Genomic DNA, 27204 nt, shown 5'->3' on the forward strand with positions numbered 1-27204 from the left:
ATTTCCAATTTATGGTGTTTCTAAATTTTCAGTTTTTCAATTTCTCAGTTTTCTGATTTTTCGACTTCGATTTCCCGATTTTCCGACTTTCCGATTTCTAGATCTTTCATATTTTCGATTTTTTGAGTTTTCGATGTTTTTCAATTTCGTGATTTTTCAATATTTCGCTTTTTCAGTTTTTCGGTATTTCGACTCGAAATTTTTGGAAAAAAATGAATAACAATTTTTCGGTTTTTGACTGTTTCGATTTCTCGATTTTTCAATTTTTCGATCACTGAATTTTTCAATATTTCAGTTTGGGGGTTTGTCGATATTTCAATTTCTCGATTTTTCGAATTTTGGATTTTTAGATTTCTCAATCTTCTGATATTTCATTTTTATGATTTTTCAATTTTTCGATTCTTCGATTATTCAATTTTTCCATTCTTAAATTTTTTAATTTTTCGAATTTCCAATTTATGGTGTTTCTAAATTTTCAGTTTTTCAATTTCTCAGTTTTTTGGTTTTTCGACTTCGATTTCTCGATTTTCCGACTTTCCGATTTCTAGATCTCTCATATTTTCGATTTTTTGAGTTTTGGATGTTTTTCAATTCTGGGACTTTTCAGTATTGCGATGTTTCAGTTTTTCGGTTTTTCGACTCAAGATTTTTGAAAAAAAAAATTAAAAACAATTTTTCGGTTTTTACTTTTTCGATTTCCCGATTCTTCAATTTTCCGATTCTTTAATTTTTCGAATTTTCAAATTTTCGAATCTTCAATTGTCCGATTTTTCAATTTTTCGATTTTTTGGATTGAGACGGGGTGGGTGGGCGGGGTTAATATTTTGCTTTTTTTTCTTAATATACATAGTATTCTTTCAACACGAGACTCAAGAACATGTTTTTAAGTTCTTGTACAGAAATAGAGAATTTTGCAGTTAAGCTCCGCCCCCTTGGTCCACGGCGCATAAAAAAATCGTCACAATTTAGATAGGGCGGGTGGGCGGGCTTACATTTTACCTTTTTGTTTTAATATGTCTAGAATTCTTTCCAGAACAAAAAACTTAAAACATGTTAATGGAAAATTTGTACAAGGAAATATCAATTTTGCAATTAGGCTCCGCCCCATATTTACAAAATCCATATTTTCTTGTAAAAATGTACCATTTTAAACATATTTTAAATTTCTTATTGTGAAAAGATGGCTATGTACATTAAGAAAAAAGAAAGGTAAAATATAGGCCCCACCCACCCGCCCTATTTCAATTCTGATGGTTTTTTTTTTATTCTTCGTGGGCCGAGGGGTGGAGCTTAATTGCAAATTGTTTATTTTTCTACAAGTAAGTATGTACCATGTGAAACATGTTGAAAGAAAAGTATACATGTTAAGAAAAGAAAAGTTAAAAATAAGCCCCACCCACCCGCCCCAACTTCAATTGTGACGAATTGTTCATTGGTTGTCCGACCAAGGGGCAAAGTTAATAGGTGGAGTTACCCGGAATCAATATGAAGATATCAAGAATTTAGTTTCCAAACTACAGAAAATATTTCTTAAAGATCATTTGAGGATCCAAGCCTTCCGGGAAGCCTTACCGGATTATCCATTACCTCCAGAACCTGTTGTGACAACCTGGAGTTCATAGATTGAAGCGATAATATAATATTGCGATCATTTTGGTAATTTCTCATATAAAAATAAGGATTTTGCAATTAAGCTCCGCCTCCTAGCTCATAAAGAATAAAAAAAATCGTCACAACTGAGACAGGGTGGGTGGGCGGGGCATAAATAATCTTCACAACAAAATTCTGAAAACATGTTTCATATGGCAAATTTTGTCTCCCACACTTTTCTACAAATTTATCATTTTAAACAAGTTTTCAGTTTCTTGTCGTGAACAGAAAACTACGTACATATAAGAAAAATAGGCAAAATACAAACCCCGCCCACCCGCCCTCATCTCAATTGTGATGAATTTTCTTATTCGTCGTGAGCCGAGGGGCGGAGTTTAATTGCAAAATGTTTAATTTTCTACAAGAAACTACCATCTGAAACATGTTTTTAAGTATGATGTTGTTGAAAGAAAAGTATATCTGTTAACAAAAAAAAGTTAAAAATAAGCCCCGCCTTCTTGCTCACGGCGAATAAAGAAAAATCGTCACAATTAAGACAGGGTGGGTGGGCGGGGCTTATAATTTGACTTTTTTTTCTTCTTAATAAACATAATCTTCACAACAAAAGACTGAAAACATATTTAAAATGGTAAAATTTGTCTCCCACACTTTTCTACAAATTTATCATTTTAAGCAAATTTCAGTTTGTTGCCGTGAATAGAAAACTGTACAAATAAGAAAAAAAATAGGCAAAATACAAACCCCGCCCACCCGCCCTTATCTCAATTGTGATGAATTTTCTTATTCGTCGTGAGCCGAGGGGCGGAGCTTAATTGCAAAATGCTTATTTCTCTACAAGAAACTATCAGTGAAACATGTTGTTGAAAGAAAAGTATACAACTTAAGAAAAAAAAGTGAAAAATAAACCCCATAATAGCTGAACTTATTCGGAATCAATATAAAGATGTCAACGATTTAAGTTCCAACCTAAAGAAAGTATTTCTTAAAGCTTCACCGGAGTGTCCGCTGCCTCCAGAACCTGTTCTGACAAGATGACGTTCATAGATGAAGCGACAATATATTATTGCGATCATTTTGGTAATTTCTCGTTGAAAAATAGGGATTTTGCAATTAAGCTCCGCCTCCTCGCTCATGACGAATAAAGAAAAATCGTCACAACAGAGACAGGGTGGGTGGGCGGGGCTTTTGATTTGACTTTTTTATTCTTCTCAATATACATATTCTTTACAACAAAAGACTGAAAACATGTTTAAAATGGTAAATTTTATCTCCCACACTTCTCTACAAATTTATACAAAATACAAACCCCGCCCACCCGCCCTCTACTCAATTGTGATGAATTTTCTTATTCGTCGTGAGCCGAGAGGCGGAGCTTAATTGCAAAATGTTTATCTGTCAACAAGAAACTACCAGATGATGTTTTTAAGTATGATATTGTTGAAAGAAAAGTATTAACTGTCTAACTATCGGCGGATTCATAAACCACAAATACAGAAGTACGTTATTTAATAATATTTAAACACCATTTACCATGCAAAATTGACGTTGTACTTTTTCTTAGTCATCATTATTGGAAAGATTAAAGTTACTAAGTAAAATTTAATCGCGATTATTTACGACTTTACATTTTTTTAAAATCACAAAAGTTTTACAGTGCTGATAATTATTTAACTAATTTATCGTTCATTGTTCTCGTGCTTGATCTGAGCAATAAAGCACCATTTATTACCCACCGTAAAAGCAAAAATCCCATTGGAAACCCATACATTTATTTATTAGACAAATTAATTAACAGCTTTCCTGGTTTCTCTCGTCACTCACCAAGCATCAAATTAACCGAGTTCCAATGAACTTCTTATTACAATAAAAAATAACAATAGCAACCGCGATATTTCCCACACCTCGCTACTTCACGCACAATTTTTTCTACCACCGTAAAGACACAGGCAACTTTTCCATTGTAATCTGGCCTGATAATGATTGATTAGACTTTCCAATTCGACCTCTAGCATTCAATATTGATCGTGTGATAAAAACATTTTTATAGACACAAATCGCTGCTTGTACTTTGCTGCAGGAATATCACAATTTATGTTTACTTTCAAGCGAAACCGTGCGTGGGTAGCTTTATTCAGTTTATCCACATTTTCTTATTGTAGTTGCATAACTTTCGATGTGTGTCCATAAGTACAGCCTACGGAACGTTTACGTTCTTTTGAGTTCAACACAATCATAGTATTGTCTGAGTGATGGTTACGGAGGATTGTGACTCGAGTACGATTAGTTAGTTGGATCAGTAGCCACAATAATGATGCGATCCATAAAATAAACGTATCAACGTCCAGCGTGGATGATGACTGAAATATGGCTTCCTGTCCCTGGACTGATTTATGCGATGGTTCAATAAATGGTCTTTGTCGTGAAAGTCAATTTTAACAGTTACATATATTTACTTTCAATCATGTTGTACAGATACGTCAATATCAACACCTGCGGATTAGTATCACGAAAAATGAATTCCAATCAACGTCACAATTGAGAAAAGTCTAGTTTATAGCGTTGTTGGAATTTTGAAAAATCCACACACCCGAACATTTCTCTCAACTTGTCATGTGGTATGCAGTAAGGTAAAGGTTGTTTGAAAATCGATACCATTATACTATGAGTAATAAAGTATTTACCACCTTGAAATAACGATTTCCTGAATATTAACCAATAAAGGCTGCTTTCTCTGTGCGAACAACACGATTTGTAGTTTTCTTGGGTCGTAAAGTGTATTGAAGGCGTGAAATATGCGTCTAAGAACGATTAAAGTTTTCGAAAAAAGTGACTCGCTACAGGTTTTTTGTAAATCTATTAATATGTTATGCTAGCTACTGTATATCACCAGCACGATTAAGACAGGAAGAGGCGCAGTTAACTCCAAGAATTATCAAATCCACAAGCGATTGCGGCGCAGTCGGGCCTTTGTTTTCGGACTTTCATCGGCGCAGTTGCGACACGACACAGATTACTTTGATTCACTTCCCCATGCGCGGTTCTGTATTGACCATTAATTAACCATTCGGGAATCTTGTGCATAAATTTCGACTACGTAACGAATTTTGAAAGCATTAATTATAATTGAGTTATTTATTTTGTAGAAAAACACAAAATTCCACTGAAACGAGCATTTGGACGATTTTATCGACACTCAAATTCACGGCATCTGGTTTTAGCGAATAATAATTTTAAGAATAGATTTAGAGTTGATATTAAAACGGTTTTAATGCTGCTGTATGTTAAGAGAGTGTTTGGAAACTGTGTTTATGGCTAGATTCTAAAGTTTGACGAAATATACATAAATTTATTTGTAAATTTGTCTTTGATCGTTTGAACTTTCAATTGACAGGCGAAAATTCTATCATCGACAATCCGTCAAAAATCCAAGGATGTCTTTGATCGTTTTTTAATCTAATTAGGGTTAAACCTAGTTCTAAGGGTAATGCATATTTAACACTATAAACTGTTGTCGTTACAAAAACGTAGAAAATTGAGTGTTCCACATTTTGGCCTATTTGCGGATTATCGGCGATCGATATTGCGAATGGTTCCAGCCGGAACGGCGAATTGGAGCACATTTTGAGGTTAGAATCCCCGGATCGATAACATATCAACAGTGGAACAGCTGAGCATCGCGGAGGGGATCCCGGCCAGCTCCGATCAATATTTGCAAACAATCCCGACGTCTCGAAAACCCTTCCCAATAAAAATCGTGAGCAGTTTATTTGAAAAACGGCACCTACACTCGCGTCTATTTCTGAACCCGTAAACACACAATATAAAATCGTCGGCAAGGCCGAAACCGTACCAAAATAGCCCACGTACCTTTTGGGTTTCCAACGTCGTTTTAGGACACCCAGCATTTTACAAACTACATACAAGACGAAGAAACGGAAGAGAATTTTCAGGTCGTGTGGGCCGCCGAACTTCGCGTATCACACTCGCCTTACATGCTGGTGTCGGTCGGTTTTCGTCTACATTGTCACACAAATCCAATCGGTCCGGGACTGGAGTGATCGATCGGTCGATTGTTTTTTCGAACACGCGTCGATTTTACCGTACACTTGCCACCGCCACTGCACATCAAACGCGAAGTGCCTCTCCTGAACGCGAGATGCTGATGCTCAAAATAAACAAGTCGGCGGTCACGTGAGGCGGGCGCGCGACGGGATTGGCGGAGGGCCGGAGCGGGGCGGCGGACGGCGCAACTCCGGCAGAACTGTCATTGACGGCGGAAAAAAGTCATCAACCTAGGTTTTTCGCTTTTCCAGAGGCACAGAGGCGGAGAGGAATTAAGGCCGGTTTGGGGGTAATTTTATAAGTGGCGGACCGGAAAATGGCGGTTTTGTGGTGAGAGGGGGGCTCGACCGAACTACTTCTCCGACACGGCGTTGTGTATTGACGAATGTTTATTGATGCATTAAGGGGACTCGCTAGACGAGGTATAATATTTTTTTGTTTTTTTGTATGAAAAAATTATATTAATATAGATGTATCATACATCAAACTGCAGCTTTTTTCATATTCTAGAGCGCAGAGACCAGTTCAATCAATTAAAAAAATATGGCTGAGAAATATCGTAAAAAAGCACCATTGTATGTTTTCTTTTCAAGTTTTTTGAGTCATAACCATCATAGAATCGCTTGAAAATTCGCACATGGATAAAACATCACTTTTTACAGGGCCCAGAGTCATTAAATGTGTTTTAGTGGTACAATTTGTTTAAATAATAATGTGTTTATTAAAATCAAAATATATCACAAATTAATGCAAAATACGTCGAATAATTTTAACAGGAATATCAGAGGAAAATTAATGATCTATTGGTTAGCAGAGTTTTTAACAAAAACTAACAATTATTGAAAAAAATGGGTATCAATTCGACAGAATTTGAGCAGTTAGTTCAGTACTTTGCCGATAGGAGCGCCACTAAAATTTACGGAAGCGACTTTCCAGGTAAAACCCTTATCGCCTGCTCTACCATAAGCTGATTGTTAGAGTTCTGGACTGATTTTTCTAATTTATGGCAAGGAACTCAGTTTTATAACAAGCCGCAGGACCGGCCGTAGTAATCTATTGTTAAGGAAATTAACTTTTACGCAATGAGGTACTATCATAAAACCGAATTAAAACTGGGGAACTATAATATTTTTACTCCACTCAGGATCCTGAATTCAATACACATGATTACTAAAAATTCATTGTAATATTATTGTTAATATATATTTTGCTTTGTCAATTAATAAAACTAATAAACATATTTATAATAATAATAAAAAATGTATAAAATACAGCTTTTGTTTAGCACGTATAAGTAGCTAAATGTATCTACTACTTATCCCAGAAAGGAGGTGTTTTAAAAAAGCCCTACGCCCAGTAACTTCTCCCTTCATTGTTTACTGGAAAAAAGTGCTCGTATATGTTTTCATTTGCCGAGAGATCATTTTCAAAATATATTTATAATAAAAATATGCAAGTCTTGGTGATGAAAAATGTACTCCTAATAAATTATTAAAGTACATAAAAAAATAGAAACAAATTTTATTTATTTAAAAAAAATCTCTCACAAAAGCAGGTTCGTCTTTCTTCTTGAATCAATTATTTCGGGCAATAATGCGCCAAAGTAAAATCTGCCAAGTTTATCTGCCATCTTTTTACATATATTTCTTCGTCTTTATAAATTTTTTCTATATTTATTCCTTTGGGTGTCCATACAACAAAATAAACTTGTGAAATACCTGTAACAAGCATTTGTCCCAGGACTTGAAAGTGGTAATCATGATTTTTTTTTAGTTTCAATTCTTTGTCTGTCAATGTACAAAATTTGATTATTTTTTTTCTAACCGCTTCTTCGCGAGACAAATCTTACGATTTTGAAGGGCATTTAATTTCGACTAATGCACTGAAATTCTCTAGAACCCTGTCTGGACTAGCAGCCAAGTAAGGAAATTGTTTTGAAATAAACAAGCCACACCGTTCAGTTTTTATATTTTTATTTATTTCAAAACACTTGACAGCTTTTTCCTCCCTTTGCTGTCCATAGTATGTATGACTATTACCTCTAAATGTATTGTCCAACAGAGACTTCACAGTTTTAGCTATTGCTGTAGTCGGTCTAAGTTTGCAAAGATGTCCAAAATTTGAAGCCGTAACCCTAATTTCTCTTTCTTTTGCCCAAATGTGCCTGTTGCCTAGTGTCTATTTCAATTTGGTCTAAATTCAAAGATAATTTTCTCAAAAAAACCTCTTTGGCTGTCACAAATGTTTCTACATCTATGACAGGATTTTCTAAAAAATATTTAAACCATAATCGCAGTCGGGACCAGCATACGTACATTTATTTACGACATATTTTTTTACGAATACTTTGTCTAAGACGAGCTTGTTTCATAGACGAACAATATTTTTTTGTTATTAAACCAGGACCTTTCTAATCACAATATATTTACTTATCCCCTCTAAAAAATTGATGACGTCACTTCAAAATTTTGCTGAATAAATCCTATCTAAATTGTATAAAATATGATGAGTCTCTTCTTGTGATTTGTCATTCCATTAATGTTTTTTGGATTTGCATATACAGGATGACCCCAAAAATTAATGAATGCGTAAATTTATGTTATTGATTTAATCAGGAACTACAGAACCCAATGCTTTGAAATCTTGCAAATGTTTTAAGGTTATAAAGAGCATAATAAATTTTTAGTCAAAATATATTTGCTTATCCCCTCCAAAAAATTGATGACGTCAGCTCAAAAGTTTGCCGTATAATCCTATTTAAAATTTACAAAATATGATGAGTCTCTTCTTGTAATTTATCATTCCATTCATATTTTTTGGATTCGGATATGCAGAGTGACTCAAAAAATTTAATGAATGCGCAAATTTATTTTATTGATTTAATCAGGAATTACAAAACCGAATGCTTTGAAATCTAATGTGAAAAAAAAACATAATAGGCATGCAGTCGTCACGTTTCCGATAGCGAGGGAAGTACTGTCTAAACTCTTTAGACCAATTTTTTTGATTTTCCCATTTTTCCATTTCTCAATTTTTCAATATTTCAGTTTGGGATTTTTTTACTGTTTCGATTCTTTAATTTTCCTTCCATTTTTAGGTTTTTCAATATTTCAGCTTTGAAATTTTGCAATATTTCGTTTCTTCAATTTTTCAGATTTTTGATATTGTTTCCTCGGTTTTTAAATTTTTCGATATTTTAATTTTTCAGTTTTTAAAGTTTTAGGTTTTTAGATTTCTCACTATCTTGACTTTTCGATTTTTCAATTCCATGATTTTTCAATTTGTCGAATTTTTAAATTTTAGATGTTTGTTCTCGATCATTCAATTTTCTGAGTTTTCAGACTTAGATTTTTTTTGTTGTTCAATTCTTGGATTTTTAAAATTTTTGTTTTTTAAATTTTCCTAATTATCAACTTACTGGGATTTCAATGTTTTGATTTTTTGATTGTTCAATTTCTCGATTTTTTGAATTTTTAGTTTTTGATACGATTTTTTTTCAAAAATGTTCAGTTTTTCAATTTATTAATTTTACGATATTTCAGTTTTACGATTTTTTAATTTTTTTATTTTTCAGTTTTCAATTTTTGACGTTTCTAAATTTTTCGATTTTTCAATTTTTCAATTAACTGATTTTTTGATTTTCCCATTTCTCTATTTCTCGATTTTTCAATTCTTTCTTCAATTGTGATTTTTCAATTTTTTGATTCCTGGATTTTTCAATGTTTCAGTTTTGGATTTTTTCACTTTTCCGATTCTTCAATTTTCTTTCCATTTTTCAGTTTTTCAAGATTTCAGTTTTGAATTTTTTCACTTTTTCGATTTTTCAATTTTCCTTTCATTTTTCAGTTTTTCAGTATTTCAGTTCTGAGATTTTGCAATGTTTCGGTTTTTCAATTTTTCCATTTTTTGATGTTTCGATTTCTCGGTTTTTCAATTTTTCGATAGGTATTTTAATTTTTCAAGTTTTAAGTTCTAGATTTTCCGTTAATTTTTTTGTTTTCCTCAATGTTTTGATTTTTCAAGTTCTCGGTTTAGATTTTTTGGTTTTCCAATTCTTCGATTTTTAAATCAGATCGAGGGGAGGGGCTTAATTGCAAGATCGTATTTGTCTATAAGAATTTAACATTTTACATGTTTCAAGTTTCTTGTTCTGAAAAGACAACTACGTATTTTAAGAACAACGGCAAAATATAAGCCCCACCCACCCACCCTATCTCAATTGTGATGATTTTTTTTATTGGTCGTTAGTCAAGAGGGCGGAATTTAACTGCAAAATCCATATTTTCTTACGAAAATTTACCATTTTATATATTTTTTACTTTTTCGATTTTTAATCTTTACAATTTTTATTTTTTAGTTTTTCAGATTTTTAAATATTGGACTTTTTGGTTTTTTAATGTTTCGTTTTTTCAGTTTTTAATTTTTAGATTCATCGATTTTCTTTATTTTTTAAATTTTTCAATTTTGACTTTTCGATTATTCGATTTTGGACGATTTGGATTTCTCATTTTTCGACTTCTGGATTTTTCGATTTCTCAGTTTTTCGACTTCTGGATTTTTCGATTTCTAGACCTTTTGTTTCGATTTTTCAATGGTTCGTCATTTCAATTTTTTAATTTTTCGGTTTCTCAATTTTTCACTTTTGCGGTTCTTTAGTTTTCCAATTTTTCATTTTATCGATTTTTTAAATTTTGGATTTTTGATTTCTTGGTTTCCGATGTTTCAGCTTTTAAATTTTAGATTTGACTTTTTTGATGTTTTTATTTTCCGATTTTTTAGTTTTTCGTTGCAAATTTTCTTCCAATTTTCATTTTGTCGATGTTTCAATATTGTACTTTTCTATTTCTGGATTTTTTACTTTTTCAATTTTTAATCTTTACAATTTTTATTTTTTAGTTTTTCAAATTTTTAAATATTAGACTTTTTGGTTTTTTAATGTTTCGTTTTTTCAGTTTTTAATTTTTAGATTCATCGATTTTTTTTATTTTAAATTTTTCAATTTTTCAAATTTTGACTTTTCGATAATTCGATTTTGCACGATTTCGATTTCTCAGTTTTTCGACTTCTGGATTTTTCGACTTTTGGATCTTTTGTTTCGATTTTTCAATGTTTCAGTTTTGGATTTTTTCACTTTTCCGATTCTTCAATTTTCTTTCCATTTTTCAGTTTTTCAAGATTTCAGTTTTGAATTTTTTCACTTTTTCGATTTTTCAATTTTCCTTTCATTTTTCAGTTTTTCAGTATTTCAGTTCTGAGATTTTGCAATGTTTCGGTTTTTCAATTTTTCCATTTTTTGATGTTTCGATTTCTCGGTTTTTCAATTTTTCGATAGGTATTTTAATTTTTCAAGTTTTAAGTTCTAGATTTTCCGTTAATTTTTTTGTTTTCCTTGATGTTTTGATTTCTCGATTATTCGATTTTTCAAGTTCTCGGTTTAGATTTTTTGGTTTTTCAATTCTTCGATTTTTAAATTGTTTAATTTTTAGATTGTTCAATTTCTCGATTTATGGATTTTTCAATTTTTCGGTTTACCGATTTTTTTCATTTAAAATGTTTCAATTTTTCAATTATTAAGTTTTCGATTTTTCAATTTTGGTGTAATTTGAAAACGGTATTAATAATACATTTAGGCGAATAAACTAATAGACGGGCTTGATAAGCCTTGTTTGCTCTACAGTGTCTAAATTGTGTTTGAATAATATAATAATTATCTCGAATATTAAAATTAAAATGTCAAAAGAATACGAAAAAATGATTATTCTGTGCTGAAGGTATGTTGTGGGCCGCCTGTCATAAATTATCATTATTCTGCATTATCGGCTTACGATGCTTTTATGACCCACGTTCGGTAGTCGTCTTTCCCAGCGCATCAGGTAGATTTAAAGAAGAATTGCTGGTTGCGTTCAAGGCAACAAATGGCGCCCAATTCAAACTTGTCTCTCGTCTAGCGTTCCCCCTTAAGCCCATCTGCTTAAATTCCAAAGTTTCTGGGTTCTCCACTGCACTAAAGTGAATTTGTAACTTATGGTTTTACTCAAGCTATATACTTTCAAGTTGTAAAATTTTATTAGTAAACAAATAAAGTGTTCAAGTCCTTAATGAGAACCTTGTGGGGTTTGACTACTTGTCGATCTTTCGCAGAAATCTACACATATTAAAACAAAAAAGAAAAAAGTGAGCCCGCCCACCCGCCCTGTCTCAATTGTGATGATTTTTTTTATTCGCCGTAAACCAAAGGGGCGGAGATTAACTGCAAAATATTTATTTCCTTACAATAAATTAAAAACATATTTTTGAGTATCGTGTTGTTCAAAGAATCCTATGTGTATTACGAAAACAAAAGAAAATATAAAACCCCGCCCACCCACCCCCTCCCAATTGTGATGATTTCTTTTATTCTTAGAAACTTATTCACGTTTAAAATGGTAATTTTTTGTAAGAAAATATGGATTTTACAATTAGGCTCCGCCCCTAGGTATGTCAACGAATGAAAACTTCATTACTATTTAGGTCAGGGCAGGTATAGGTGGAGCTTAATCTTTGGCTTCAATTTTTTCTTAATATAATTATTAATTGAAGAATGGAAAAATTAAAAAAAGCCAAAACTGAAACAGAAAAATTGAGAAATCGAAAAACGGAAAATTCGAGAAATCTAAAAGTCGAAAAATCGAAAACCTCAGAGTCAAAAGAATTGAAACATCAACAAGCTGAAAAATCTAAAATGTGAAAAATTTGAAAAATTGAGAAATAGAAACATCAATAAATCGAAAATCTGAAAATCGAAAAAGTAAAAAGTCGTGAGATCGAAAATCGAAACATCAAAATAATCGAAAAATTGAAGAATCGACATTTTGAAAAATCCCAAAGCTGAAATACCGAAAAATTGATAAATGGAGGAAAAATTGAAGAATCGAAAAAGTGAGAAACCAAAATTAAACAATCGAAAAAATTGAAAAATCGAGAAATCTAAAAATGAAAACGCTTATTCGGAAAACTGAGAAATGGAAAATTGGAAGAATTAAAAATTGAGAAATCGTCAGATTGAAACATCGGAAAATGGAAAAATGAAAAAAAATTGACAAGTTGAAAAATTGAAAAATCCTAAAATTGTAAAATCGAAAAATTGAAAATCGTTGGCAGACCTAGGGGAGAAGCCTAATTGCCTAAATCCATTTTTCTTACAAAAATTTACTATTTTAAAAGTGTTTTAAGTTTCTAAGATTCTAAGAATAAATAAATCATCACAATTGAGACTGGGCGGGTGGGCGGGGCTTATATTTTTCCAGAAACTTAAAACATGTTTAAAATGCTAAAATTTGTATACGGAAATACCGATTTTGCAATTACGCTCCGCCCCCCGATCTAACAACGAATGAAAAATTCATCACGAGTGAGATCGAGAGGGATGGGTGGGGCTTCTCTTTTGGTTTTCTTTTTTAATTAATACATTTAGTTTTCTTTGTATAACATGATTACTTAAGAACATATTTCACATGGTAATTTCTCATAAAAATCATCAGAATTGAGATAGGGCGGGTGGGCGGGGCCTATATTTTGCCTTGCTTTTTCTTAATATGCATAGCCATCTTTTCACAACAAGAAACTTAAAACCTGGTTAAAATGGTAGGCTACATTTTTGCAAGGAACCTAATTGCAAAATCAATAATTTTATACAAATTTTCCATTTTAAACATGGTTTAAGTTTCATGTTATGAATAGAAGTCTACACATTTTAGAACTACAAAGCAAAATGTAAGCCCGCCCACCCGCCCTGTCTCAATTGTGATAATTTTTTTTATTCGCCATGAATCAAGAGGGCGGAGTTTAACTGCAAAATAATTATTTCTTTACAAGAAATGAAAAATATGTGTTTGAGTATCCTGTTTTTCAAAGAATTCAATGTATATTTAGAAAAAAATCCAAAATATAAATCGCGCCCACCCACCCCATCTCCACGGTTATGATCTTTTCAATTCTGAGAAACTTAATCACGTTTAAAATGGTAAATTTTTGTAAGGAAATATGGATTTTGCAGTTAAGCTCCGCCCTCTTGACTCACGACTAATAAAAAAAATTATCAGAATTGAGATAGGGCGGGTGGGCGGGACTTATATTTTGCCTTTTTATTTCTTAATATATATATATATATATCCATCTTTTCAGAACAAGAAACTTAAAACATGGTTAAAATGGTACATTTTTGCAAGGAAATATAGATTTTGCAATTATGGGGCGGAACCTAATTGCAAAATCAATATTTCCTTATAGAAATTTTCCATTTCAAACATGTTTTAAGTTTCATGCTGTGAAAAGAAGTCTGCACATATTAAAACAAAAAGGCAAAATATAAGCCCCGCCCACCCGCCCTGTCTCAATTCTGATGATTTTTTTATTCGCCGTGAACCAATGGAGCGGACCTTAACTGCAAAATGCTTATTTCTTTACAAGAAATTAAAAATATGTATATTAAGAAAAAAAAGGCGAAATATTAACCCCGCCCACCCACCCCATCCCAATTGTTATGATTTTTTGTATACTTAGAAACTTAATCACGTTTAAAATGGTAAATTTTCGTAAGGAAATATGGATTTTGCAGTTAAGCTCCGCCCTCTTGACTCACGACGAATAAAAAAAAATCATCAGAATTGAGACAGGGCGGGTGGGCGGGCTTACTTTTTGCCTTGTTTTCTTAATATGTGTAGACTTATTTCCACAACAAGAAACTTAAAACATGTCTAAAATGTTTTTTTTTTTCTTCTACAACCCCTTTATATACGGAAAAAGTTGAACATCAAAGTTACTATTGACGGCAAGTTGGCAACTGAGTTTGTATGTTTCGGTGCATTATTTTGCGTGTCATTAGGAGTCATTTTCGATTAAATCTCGAAGTGTTACTGTCTGATATTCTCTGGTTAAGAACCATTCGACAACTCGTTTAAATTCAATTTGTAAAATGGGGATATCTATTTTTCGTACTTCTCTGCGCTCAGGTCCTGAACTACTTCAGGATGCGTTATTGTACATATAATTAAGTCATTTTCGTTTAAAAATTTGTCATTTGTGTGGTATTCTCTGGTTTGATTGGTTTACACAATCCGTTTGGAATGCAAGAAATAGAGCGTCAACTTATGAATAAAAACGAATTGTAAGTACCGAGTGATTATTAATCTTTCTGAATTTTTTTGTCAGATTGGCAACATATTTTAAATTTTATAATGGCATACCTGATTTAAAATTAAAATTCAGTGCTATCTTCTTATTGGTTTTTTAAACGCGGTCATCTCAATTGACAAATGTAACTTGACATGTTAACACTGCTGCCAATAATTCAGAATTGTCAACCCAAAAATTTGTTTCAATCAAAATAGCCCCAATTCTTATAATTTATAATCCTTTTTGCGTTGATGTATATCCGCTTTGTGCATTATTGCGTTAAGTCGTGTCGAAATTTGGGTTATTGACTCACCCTGTATATGAATCACGGGGATTCCTGCCGAATATCACACTACGAATGATTGCAACTTCCTAGTACAAAATTAACCTAGATTACCCAATAGTACATTGAACGAATTTAAAACTATGATACCGAGATTATCGGGTGACTATTAATTGTGTAATAAAAATTTTACAAAAACACAATTGAATGTTTTTTCCAAAACTGGTGGCTGAAGTAAAATTTTCTTCCCCGTGTCATCACTTCATCGAACTATAAATATCAAACTTAAAAAAAAACATGCTATATTTCCATTACAAATACCGTTGGTGACGTCATATTGTCGCCATTATATGTTATTTTTACAAACGAAGATGTGACAATCACCCTATATAACAATTTTATTTGTTGTTAGTATTGAAACCACTATATACAGTACATATGTCTTTTTTCATAAATTGCAAATATTCGAACAGCCAAAAATGCCCAAATACAAGAGTAAATTACACAAAAATGAAGAGACAGATTTGTTTGAACACGCAGTATTTTAAAAATCTAGTTATTTTTAATCTTCTCGGACCCACCATGCGTGTCAAAATAGGCGGCAATGGCGGCATAACCTCAAAATCGCCAAATACAGATCGTAGTTGCACAACTTGCACGTAAAACTCAAATCCACACAGCATTAGCTCGGAATTCGCCCCCAGCTTTTGCAACCACGGCCCCCGCCATGGATTTCCTAGAATATTCCGACATCTCAGCCGAAGTCAAAGGATGCATGGTAAGCTTCAAACAAACTACTTCCATTCCATCACACCCAACCCCTTTCAGACCGGAGGCAAACTCAAAATGACCGACCAGAACATCGTCTTCAAAAACAGCAAAACGGGCAAAGTCGAGTCCATCTCCTCCTCGGACTTCGAAGCCGTCAACTTCCAGAACTTCGCCGGCAGTCTAGGCATCCGCGTCTTTCTCAAAAACGGCTCTCTGCACAGATTTGTGGGCTTCAAGGAGTCGGAAAAGGAGCGAATCGCCAAGTTTTTCACCAGCGCCTACAAAATCGACATGCTGGAAAAAGAATTGAGCTTGAAAGGGTGGAACTGGGGCACCGCGAAGTTCAACGGGTCGGTGCTCAGCTTCGAAGTGGGGCACAACAGCGCGTTCGAAATTCCGCTGAACCACGTGTCGCAGTGCACAGCGGGGAAAAATGAAATCGCCATGGAGTTCCATCAGGTTTGTATTGTAATTGTGTAACTCAGTATGGAGTGTGATTTTTTAGAACGATGATGCCCCGGTTAGTTTGATGGAAATGAGGTTCTTTATCCCGTCGAACGAATTGGCGGGTGATATTGACCCGGTGGAGGCGTTCCAGAAGCAAGTGATGAAGAAAGCTAGCGTTATTAGTGTGTCTGGAGACGCCATCGCTATCTTTAGGGAAATTCAGTGTCTCACGCCACGGTTGGTAATTAATTTGGTGTTCAGAGTCTAGTAGTGTCAATTTGATTTGCAGTGGTCGATATGATATCAAAATTTTTCAAACTTTTGTGCAGCTTCACGGTAAAACTTTTGATTACAAGATCCCCATGTCGATAGTTTTGAGACTATTTCTGTTACCACACAAGGATAACCGGCAGATGTTCTTTGTGGTTAGTTTAGACCCTCCAATTAAGCAGGGACAAACGAGATACCACTTTTTGGTTTTGTTGTTTGGACAGGAGGAAGAAACGTCAATTGAGTTACCCTTCACTGAGTAAGTTGTTACTCTAGTGTGACTATTATTATTTTTTTAAATTATTTTAGAGAGGAACTTAAGGAAAAATATGAAGGTAAATTGGAGAAGGAGTTGTCTGGACCCACCTATGAAGTTCTGGGTAAAGTTATGAAGGTTATTATTAGTAGAAAACTCACAGGGCCTGGGAATTTCGTGGGGTATTTTTACAAACAATAGTTTTTAATTTTAAATAATTAACGATTTTATTTAAGACACTCTGGGACTCCCGCGATTGGGTGCTCGTTTAAAGCAGCCGCCGGTTATCTGTATCCACTAGAAAGGGGCTTCATGTATGTCCACAAGCCCCCAATTCACATCAGGTTTGAAGAAGTGGCTTCTGTGAACTTCGCTCGTGGGGGCGGCAGCACAAGATCGTTTGATTTCGAAGTAGAACTAAAATCAGGGACTGTGCACACCTTCAGCAGCATAGAAAAAGAAGAATACAACAAACTATTTGACTTCATAACCACAAAAAAACTCAACATCAAAAACAGAAACAAAAATGTACAACATCACAATTTTCGTTGTTTCTTGTATAATTTGTGTCATTTTTAGGACAAAACCGGCGCCTATGACGACTTTGGCGACTCAGATAACGAAGCTGCTCCTGACGCCTACTTAGAACGCGTGAAAGCCGAAGCCCAAGAACGCGACGAATTCGACGACAATCCAAGCGAAGACGAAAGCACGGACGAAGACTTCAAGCCCGCGGCGGAAGAAAGCGACGTAGCGGAAGAGTTCGACTCGAGCCCCACCAGCACGTCTGAGGAAGACGAAGACAAAGCGTCCGGCGACGAGCACAAAAGCAAAGAGAAGAAAAAACACAAAAAGGAAAAGAAGGAGAAGAAGGAAAAGAAGGCGAAGACTGTGTCAGAGAAGCCGCGTCAGAAGCGCACGAAAAAAAATAAAGACGAGAATAGACCGAAACGCCCGGCGACGGCGTTCATGTTGTGGTTGAACGAAACGCGGGAGCGCATCAAGGCGGACAATCCCGGGGTGAAAGTCACCGAAATCGCGAAAATCGGGGGAGAGATGTGGAAGGAGTTGAAGAGTAAGGCGGAATGGGAGGAGAAGGCGGCGAAAGCGAAGGAGGAGTACAACAAGGCGATGAAGGAGTACGAAGCGTCGGGCGGGGCGAGCAAATCCGACGACAAAAAGTCGAGCAAGAAGGCGCCCCCGAAGAAACAGAGCACCAGTTCTTCAAAAATGCCGTCAGTGAAACAGAGCCAGATTAAGAGCAGGGAGTTTATCGAGGATGATGACAGCAGCAGCGATGATGAGGACGATAAACCGAAGAAGCGAAAGGGGTCTGATAGCGACGGCGACCGCAAAAAGCAGAAAACTAAGAAGAAGTCTGAAAGCGAGGAAAGTTCAGCTGTTTCCAGTGGAGCGAATTCTGATAGCGATTAATGTTATTTTAAGAATCTCTAGAATAAGTATATGTAATTTACCACATTTAATAAATAGTTTCGCAACTTGTTTTCTTATAACTGGAGCAAGTATCAATTCTAACCTCAAAATTTCTAACCTAACTTTTTGCGCAAAATAATAAAAACCGCGTTATATTATTCGCAATGGCACTTAATCGCTACTTGTTGCACGTTTCATACATTGGCACCAATTTTCAGTAAGTAGTGTGGTTTATTTTGCGCCCAATCACAAAGACGGTTTTAGTGGGGCCCAACGCCAGGTGGTTGGGACTTTTCCACGAAAAGACGACCCCTCGACCGTCCAAGGACAACTAGAAATTGCTTTAAAACAACTAAATTCGTGTAATGAGCCCATAATTGCTCTCTCTAGTCGGTAAATGGTCAACTTTGCCCCCACAAACTTTTTAAGTTCATTTTTTCCAGAACCGACTCAGGTGTCCACGCTTTAAATACCACGTGCCACGTGGATCTGTTCCGTGCCAATGGACTTCACTACGAACCCCGAACAATAACGCTATGTTTAAATAAGTATTTCAAGAAACATGAAGTCCCAATAAGAATATTAAAAACTTTCATAGTTCCTAATGATTTCCACTGCCAACACAAGGCGGTTTCACGGACTTATCTCTACCGCCTGGGGGTTATAAACGCGAACGCGCTAAACCTAGCCCCCCATTTGCACCTTTTACCAATTGAGGAGCTTCAAAGATGCCACTTTCTTTGGTAAAGAGTAAAATTTGGTCAATTTAGTAATGACGCTACATTTGCAGTACTGATACTTTTGATGGCGAAAAATTCAAGCTAAATGCGAAATTGTTCGAAGGTTTGCACGATTTTCGGACTTTTATGGGTCGTGGGTCGCACGAATTGCATAAAATGACGCGACGATTGGTCCATCGGGCTGAAGTGCTTGATGGAAAGTCGTTGCTTTATGGACCATATAGTTGGCCTTCGGTTATGCCCGGCACTTGCCAGGATTACAAGTTTTACGACGTTTACGTGCAAGCCACTGGTTTTCTTTATCGTCAAGTGAGTAACCGCAATTTCGATTTTGATAAATTAGGGGCTTATCTGTGTGGTGAAAATCCGTTATCCCCTCTTTTGGCGTTTTTGAATGGCGCGCCACGCGCGACACAGTCCGGCAACCTGACGCGATAATTAGGTGACGCTACTTTTTTCGATTCGTTTGATTTTCGCGTCTGCGAGGGTCGTTACTGCGTGATTAATATTTTTGATGAAATTTTGTAAGTTTGTGGTTTTCGTGGTGATGCTGTGACTGTTTTTCGTGGTGGAGAACGCCCTAAATTTCGAGTTCGTTGTTGGCGTCAGGTTGGCAGCTCTTTTTCTCTCTAGAATTTTCGTAATATCCGCAGACTTTGATCTTCGTCGTTTCGGCGTCGAATTTCAGTAGAATTTGTGTTGTCGAAGAGAGTTTTGGCCGAGAAGCTGCGCCCCAAGCAAGTAAATATCGTATTTGTTGTTCTAGTCGTGAGTATGCGTCTCGTGTTGTAAAATTGGTTGTTTTACGTGGGACACGTTTCATAACCTTAAAACTGGCCGGCGACTTGGAGGGAAACGTACCAAAATGGCTTCCAAGCACAGCCCGTAGATGATGCAAATGAAGGTATAAGTTGTAAACGCGGTGTTTTTCTTTCACCAGGTCCGGCGTATGGTAGCATCGCTGATAGCAGTAGCTCAAGGTAAAGTCTCGAGTAGTGATATTAAGTTGATGCTCGAAGTGCCGTCGCATCGCAGTTGGAACGACAAAATAAAAACAGTGCCAGCACACGGGCTTTATCTGTGCGAAGTGGAGTACTCTAAACGCGACAGGGCAGCATTTAGGGACAGTTTGGACTCGTAGTCGGTAACATGGTAGGGTCACGAGTGTACGTCGGCGGTTTGCCGTACGGGACCACCGAGCGGGACTTAGAGCGATTTTTCAGGGGCTACGGCAGAATGCGGGACGTGCTCATCAAAAACGGCTACGGGTTTGTTGAATTTGATGATTATCGCGATGCAGACGATGCTGTATATGAATTAAACGGTAAAAAACTTTTAGGGGAGCGTGTGACTGTCGAACGGGCCCGAGGGACACCCCGAGGTCGAGACCAATGGTCCAGCCGCAGCGACCACCGCTCCCATGAACGCTATGGGCCCCCCACCAGAACCAATTACCGGCTTATCGTGGAAAATCTCTCGTCGCGCATTAGCTGGCAAGACTTGAAAGATTATATGCGCCAAGCCGGCGAAGTCACCTACGCGGACGCCCATAAGCAGCACCGTAACGAGGGCGTCGTCGAGTTCGCCTCGTACTCTGACCTCAAAAACGCCATTGAAAAGCTCGACGATACCGAGCTGAACGGTAGGCGCATCCGCTTGATCGAGGACAAAAAGCGCAGTAGACGCTCAGGCTCGTACAGCAGCCGTAGTCGCTCCCGCAGTAGATCCCAGAGACGGTCCAGGTCCCGAAGCCGCTCGAGACGAAGTTCCAGATCCAAGAGCAAGTCGAGGTCTGCCAGCCCCAAACAAAACAGTAAATCCCGATCCAGATCCAACTCGCGGAAGAAGTCGGTCGACCGCTCGAGAAGCAACTCGAGGAAGAAGTCGGTCGATAGATCTAGATCGAGATCTAGGTCGCAGAAGAGATCCAAGTCGAGGGAGGCTTCGAAGGAGCGCTCCCGGTCGAGATCGCGTTCGCCGAGCAAAGAACGCAGCAAGTCGAGGAGTCGGTCCGGATCGCCCAACTAACCAGATAGCCCCACCTTCATTAAGTAAACATTCAAGTTGTAGTAAAAGTTTGTAGTTTTAGCCTTATATTTTAGCATTTATAACCAGACATATTTTATATTTTTTTGTTTAATATGTAATAAATTAGCTTGGTTCGTACGCGTTAGTGCACTGAGGACTTTTGTATATAATGTCATTAACATTGTCTAAGAAGCAACGTCCCCGTTTACATTATTTATGTATGGTTATCTTTACATAACTCGCTAATCTTGATTTTATTTCGCGCGATTTCTGGACGCTTCCTAGACAATGCACTGCTGAGGTTAACTCCACTCACATGATGTAAATTTTAATAATGAGTTTCTTGAACGAATTACGCACCAAACGGCACTGTTTGAAACCAACCACCACCACGTTAACCTACTTGGACGGCAGAAAGTTCGAAGAATCGGGGCCGGACGCTCTTGTGGAGATCCCCAGAACGCAATTCGGTTTCATCGTCGACGCAAAACCCGACAACGTCCCCGCTAAAATCGTCGATTACGTCTACTTGGGCTCGCAGGATTGTTGCGACCCGCAAGTACTCGGTCGTTTCGATATCAATAACGTGCTGAGTGTCGGTGTGGACGCCCCATCTAAATGTGAAAAAATCGCTTACAGATTCGTTCAGTGCTTGGATTTACCCCAGACCAACTTACTCGACGTTTTGAAGGAGAGTGTTTGTTTTATTCAAGACGCCGTACAGCGGCAGAGTAACGTTTTGGTGCATTGTAATGCGGGAGTCAGTAGGTCAGCCTCGGTTATGATAGGTTACTTAATTTTAGTTTGTGGTTATAACTACTGTAATGCGTATCAAATTGTAAAGAAGTCCAGGAGTTGTATTAGGCCAAATGATGGGTTTGTTGAACAACTGAAAAAATTGAGTAGTAAATAATTTATATTTTCGATGTTCACTACTTTATGGTTTTTTTGTTCGTAGTTTGTAGAAATTTTTTTCTTTAAAATAATTTTTTTAGTATATTGCTAACAAGATTCTTTTTTTATTGATAAAAGATAGCAGACATTTTTAAGAAATACATGTAATTTACTTCCAATAAAATTTTATATTTGTGACACCGAGTATTATTATTTCAATCCTTCCTTTCCTTATCCTACTATGATGTTAAAAAAACACAAAAATTATAATTTTTTGTTCTCTAAAATATTTTAAGACCAAAATGATGGTCGTACACCAACAACTCGTTGACGTCATTCTAAAATTTTGCAAACGATGTTCTACTTTTACGTTTTCTCGACCTTCCATGACCCCTATGGTACAGGGTGGCTCACACAAATTAGTTAATGCTTGAGTTTATTTTATTGATTTAATGAGGAACTACAAAATTGAATGCCTTGAAATCTTGGAGATGTTTTGACGTCATTGTAAGCATGGTAAATTGTTAATCAAAATAAATCTGTTTTTCCCCTTCAAGATGTGCAAAATATGATGAGTTTTTACTTGTGATTCATCACTGAATTCGTTTTTTATTGATCAAATTGAGAATGAGTCACTCTTTATTTAATAAAAATTATGGTAATGATATTCAGAACACTTAGTCGATTGTAGCTTACTAGTTTTGAGGGGACGAACTCATTAAAATCAAATTAATTTCTACGTGACATTCTTCCGATGTATAAACATAAACATTAAACACTTTTAAGTTGTTTTTCTTATCGAGGATAACCTAAGGACGTACACTAATGGAGTCCATTGGCAATTTTGTACTTTCATCTTTTGTTGATATTTCAAAACCTCTAGACAAGGCCGTAGCTAGAAGGAGGCCAAGGGATGCTGAGCCTCCTCTAGATCTAGACAAGTTATAATTAACCAAATGTGAATTACAACATCGAAAATCAAAGTTAAATGTAGTCTTTTATTCAATAAGTGGAAGTCAGAGCAATAAAAAAGTCTGGACCGTCGCCATTGTAATCCGTTTCGTTATTTTATTGATTATAAATCACTATTCAAGAATAACAATAATACAATACTTTTATTATTAGTATTACAATGCAACTATCTATAAAAAACAATAAAATTCGCAAAATCAAATCTTTTAATTTTTCGAAAGAGCTGGATTTGACAAGCTGTACTTTATGGGCGAGGGAAGTTCTGTCGAAGTAATCTTCGACCAGTTTTTGTAGGAAAATGTTGCTTTTGCAATTAGGCTCCGCCCCACGGTAAAAAATTGATAAATTAAAATACTAAAAAATTGAAAAATCGAGAACTCGACACATCAAAAAATCGAAAAAGTGTAAAATCTAAAATTAAAAGATCGAAAAGTCGAAAATGGAAAAATCGAAAAACTGAAAAATCGAGAAGTTGAAAAATTCCAAATCTGAAATGATGAAAAATTGAGGGGAAATCGAAAAATTGGAACACTGAAAAACTGAAATATCGAAAATCCGAAAAATCGAAAACCGGAGAAATTGAAACATCGAAAGAGCGAGAAATGGAAAAATTGAAAAACTGAAACAGCGAAAAATTTTAAAATCAAAAATCGAAAAATTTAAAATTGAAAATCAAAAATTGCTCAGAAAATTGAAAAATCTAAAATTTAAAGCTTGGAAAATTTGAAAAAATAGAAATGTTGAAAAACTGAAAAATCGAAATTTTTTTTTTTAATTTACGTCGGTTCCAAAAATTGAAATATGGATTAACATAATAATTATTAAATAAGATAGTAGATAATTATAAATATGGAGACATGGTCAATCGCTACTCATAATGTATTTATTTATCCCTTTCAAAAACTTGATGACGTCACGTCATATTTATGCTCAGTAAGTCCTATCTAAAATGTGCAAAAAATGTTATAGTTTATCACTTTCTAAGATATGACTGATTTGGAAAATAACATATCCTCTAAGTAAATAAAGGGCGGGAGGTGGAACTAGTACTTGCTAAGATAAGCCTGATTTTAAAAAATAGAGGGCGGGTGGGCGGGCGGGGCTAGTTGCTTGCAGTCAGATATGACTGATTTGGAAAATGACATTAATTTCTCGTAGAAAAATACAGATTTTATAATAAGCTCCACCCCTCGGCTTACGACGAATAAAAAAATCATCACAATTGAGGCAGGGCGGGTGGGCGGGGTTTATATTTTGCCTTTTTTCTTAATATACGTAGTCGTGTTTTCAGAACAAGAAACTTAAAACATGTTTAAAATGGTACATTTTTGCAAAGAAATATGGGGCGGAGCATAATTGCAAAATCGATATTTCCTTATACAAATTTTCCATTTTAAACATGTTTTAAGTTTCATGTTGTGAAAAGAAGTCTACACATATTAAAGAAAAAAGGCAAAATATAAGCCCCGTCCACCCATCCTGTCTCAATTCTGATGATTTTTTTATTCGCCGTGAACCAAGAGGGTGGAGTTTAACTGCAAAATAGTTATTTCTTTACAAGAAATGAAAAACATGTGTTTGAGTATCGTGTTGTTGAAAGAATACTATGTATATTAAGAAATAGGGCCAAATATAAACCCCGCCCACCCACCCCATCCCAATTGTGATGATTATTTTTATTCGTCGTGAGCCAAGAGGCCGGAGCGTAACTGCAAAATACTTATTTTTTGTAAGAAATGAAAAACATGTGTTTGAGTATCCTATTGTTCAAAGAATACTATGTATAATAAGAAAAAAAAAGCAAAATATAAACCCGCCCATCCACCCCATCTCAATTGTGATGATTTTTTAATTCTTAGAAACTTAAAACAAGTTTAAAATGGTAAATTTTTGTAAGAAAATATGGGTTTTACAATGAAGCTCCGCCCCTACGTCTGGCAACGAATGTAAACTTCATTAGTATTCAGATCAGGGCAGGTATGGGTGAGGCTTAATCCTTGGTTTTAATTCTTTCTTAATATATGTACATAGTATTCTTTCAATAATAGGTAATTAAAAATAAATCTTACATGGTACCTTCTTGTAGCGAAATAATAAGAATTTTGCAATTAAATTCCACTACTTTGACTCTCGATGATAAAAAAAAATTATCAGAATTGCGATAGGGCGGGTGGACGGGGCTTATATTTTGCCTTTTTTTTTTCTTAATATACATAGCCATCTTGTCACAACAAGACACTGAAAACATTGTTAAAATGGTACATCTTTGCAGAAAAATATGGGGCGGAGCCTAATTACAAAATCGATATTTCGTTATACAAATTTTCCATTTTAAGAATGTTTTAAGTTTCACTTTGGGGAAAGAAGTCTACACATATTAAAACAAAAAAGGCAAAATATAAGCCCCGCCCACCCACCCTGTCTCAATTCTGATGACTTTTTTATTCGCCGTGAATCAAGGGGGCGGAGCTTAACTGCAAAATACTTATTTTTTGTAAGAAATGAAAAACATGTGTTTGAGTATTGTGTTGTTCAAACAATATTATGTATATTAAGAAAAAAACACTAAATATAAACCCCACCCACCCACCCCTTCCCAATTGTGATGATTATTTTTATTCGTCGTGAGCCAAGAGGGCGGAGCTTAACTGCAAAATACTTATTTTTTGTAAGAAATGAAAAACATGTGTTTGTGTATTGTGTTGTTCAAACAATACTATGTATATTAAGAAAAAAAATACAAAATATGAACCCCACCCACCCACCCATCTCATTTGTGATGATTTTTTTTTATTCTTAGAAATTTAAAACACGTTCGAATTGGTCAATTTTTGTAAGAAATTATGGATTTTACAATGAAACTCCGCCCCTACGTCTGCCAACGAATGCAATCTTCATTAGTATTTAGATCAGGGCAGGTATGGGTGGGGCTTAATCTTTGCTTTTAATTTTTTCTTAATATATGTACATAGTATTCTTTGAATAACATGATAGGTACTCAAAAACAAGTCTTACATGGTAATTTCTTGTAGCGAAATAATAAGAATTTTGCAATTATATTCCGCTACTTTGACTCTCGACGATAAAAAAAATCATCACAATTGAGACAGGGTGGGTGGGCGGGGCTTATATTTTGCCGTTTTTCTTAATATACGTAAGTAGTCGTGTTTTCAGAACAAGAAACTTAAAACATGTTTAAAATGGTACATTTTTGCAAGAAAATATGGGGCGGAGCATAATTGCGAAATCGATATTTCCTTATACAAATTTTCAATTTTAAACATGTTTTAAGTTTCTTGTTGTGAAAAGATGGCTATGTATGTTAAGAGAGAAGAAGCAAAATGTAAGCCCCGCCCACCCACCCTATCTCAATTCTGATGATTTTTTTATTCGTCGTTAAGCCAAGGGGGCGGAGCTTAAATGCAAAATACTTATTTCTTTACGAGAAATGAAAAACATGTGTTTGAGTATCGTGTTGTTCAAATAATACTATGTATATTAAGAAAAAAAGACAAAACATAAACCCCGCCCACCCACCCCATCCCAATTGTAATGATTTGTTTCATTCTTAGAAACTTAAAACAAGTTAAAAATGGTAATTTTTTTTAAGGAAATATGAATTTTGCAATTAAGCTCCGCCCCTCTGCCTGACAATGAATGAAAAATACATTACGATTGAGATCGAGACGAATGGGTGGGGCTTCTTTTTTGGTTTTCTTTTTAATTAGGAGTAATACATTTAGTTTTCTTTGTATAATAACTTAAGAAGATATTTCACATGGTAATTTCTCGTAGAAAAATATATAAGTATTTTACAATTAAGCGCCGCCCTTCGGATTGCGACCAATCAAAAAAAATTATGAAAATTGAGATAGGGTGGGTGGGTGAAGCTTATGTTTTGTCTTTTTTTTCATAACACACATAGCCATTTTCACAACAAGAAACTTAAAACATTGTTAAAATAGTATATTTTGGCAAGGAAATATAATGGGGCGGAGCCTATTTGCAAAATCAATATTCCCTTATACAAATTTAATCTTTGCTTTTAATTTTTTCTTAATATACATATGTACATAGTATTCTTTGAATAACATGATAGGTACTCAAAAACAAGTCTTACATACTAATTTCTTGTAGCGAAATAACAAGAATTTTGCAATTAAATTTCGCTACTTTGACTCTCAATGATAATAAAAAATCATCACAATTGAGACAAGGCGGGTGGGCGGGGCTTATATTTTGTTTTTTTTCTTAATATATGTAGTCGTGTTTTTAGAACAAGA

At 35.3% G+C, this 27204-nt stretch overlaps 5 protein-coding genes across 10 annotated transcripts in view; 4 read left to right on the forward strand and 1 right to left on the reverse strand.

The window, feature by feature from the left end:
- The window catches only part of LOC135136678 (uncharacterized protein), a 190349-nt gene extending 184578 nt beyond the window's left edge, over nt 1-5771 (reverse strand). For all 5 annotated transcript variants that reach the window (XM_064066080.1, XM_064066079.1, XM_064066082.1 and 2 more), the window contains exon 1: nt 5479-5771. In XM_064066080.1, coding sequence (XP_063922150.1) covers nt 5479-5516 — 38 coding nt within the window. In that variant the 5' untranslated portion in view covers nt 5517-5771. The remainder of the gene's footprint in view (nt 1-5478) is intronic.
- Nucleotides 5772-15703: 9932 nt separating this feature from the next.
- Nucleotides 15704-18367, forward strand: LOC135136537 (FACT complex subunit Ssrp1). The gene is made up of 7 exons (XM_064065876.1): nt 15704-15887; nt 15938-16339; nt 16386-16564; nt 16617-16856; nt 16907-17035; nt 17090-17381; nt 17433-18367. Exons 1-7 carry the CDS (start codon nt 15837-15839, stop codon nt 18285-18287), a joined length of 2148 nt encoding a protein of 715 aa, XP_063921946.1. The 5' UTR covers nt 15704-15836; the 3' UTR covers nt 18288-18367.
- Nucleotides 18368-18408: 41 nt separating this feature from the next.
- LOC135136538 (tRNA pseudouridine synthase-like 1) lies at nt 18409-20168 on the forward strand. 2 transcript variants are annotated; one of them, XM_064065877.1, is made up of 5 exons: nt 18409-18504; nt 18552-18680; nt 18731-19030; nt 19078-19336; nt 19968-20168. In XM_064065877.1, exons 1-5 carry the CDS (start codon nt 18452-18454, stop codon nt 20166-20168), a joined length of 942 nt encoding a protein of 313 aa, XP_063921947.1. In that variant the 5' UTR covers nt 18409-18451. The 2 variants fall into 2 exon arrangements, 1 of the variants encoding a protein (XP_063921947.1); XR_010281728.1 differs by lacking the exons at nt 18409-18504; nt 18552-18680; nt 18731-19030; nt 19078-19336 and adding an exon at nt 19351-19768 and having other exon boundaries at nt 19968-20059.
- An 8-nt stretch (nt 20169-20176) lies between these two features.
- On the forward strand, nt 20177-21205 carry LOC135136539 (serine-arginine protein 55). Its single transcript, XM_064065878.1, has one exon. The coding sequence runs from the start codon at nt 20177-20179 to the stop codon at nt 21053-21055; it is 879 nt and encodes a 292-aa protein (XP_063921948.1). The 3' UTR covers nt 21056-21205.
- A 105-nt stretch (nt 21206-21310) lies between these two features.
- LOC135136540 (dual specificity protein phosphatase 19-like) lies at nt 21311-22147 on the forward strand. Its single transcript, XM_064065879.1, has one exon. It carries the CDS (start codon nt 21390-21392, stop codon nt 21966-21968), a length of 579 nt encoding a protein of 192 aa, XP_063921949.1. The 5' UTR covers nt 21311-21389; the 3' UTR covers nt 21969-22147.
- Nucleotides 22148-27204: the final 5057 nt, after the last annotated feature.

This window comes from Zophobas morio, unplaced genomic scaffold (genome assembly GCF_036711695.1).
Source record: "Zophobas morio isolate AGI-343-1 ecotype UQ-CSIRO unplaced genomic scaffold, CSIRO_AGI_Zmor_V1 ptg000026l, whole genome shotgun sequence".
NCBI classification, from domain to species: Eukaryota; Metazoa; Arthropoda; class Insecta; order Coleoptera; family Tenebrionidae; genus Zophobas; species Zophobas morio.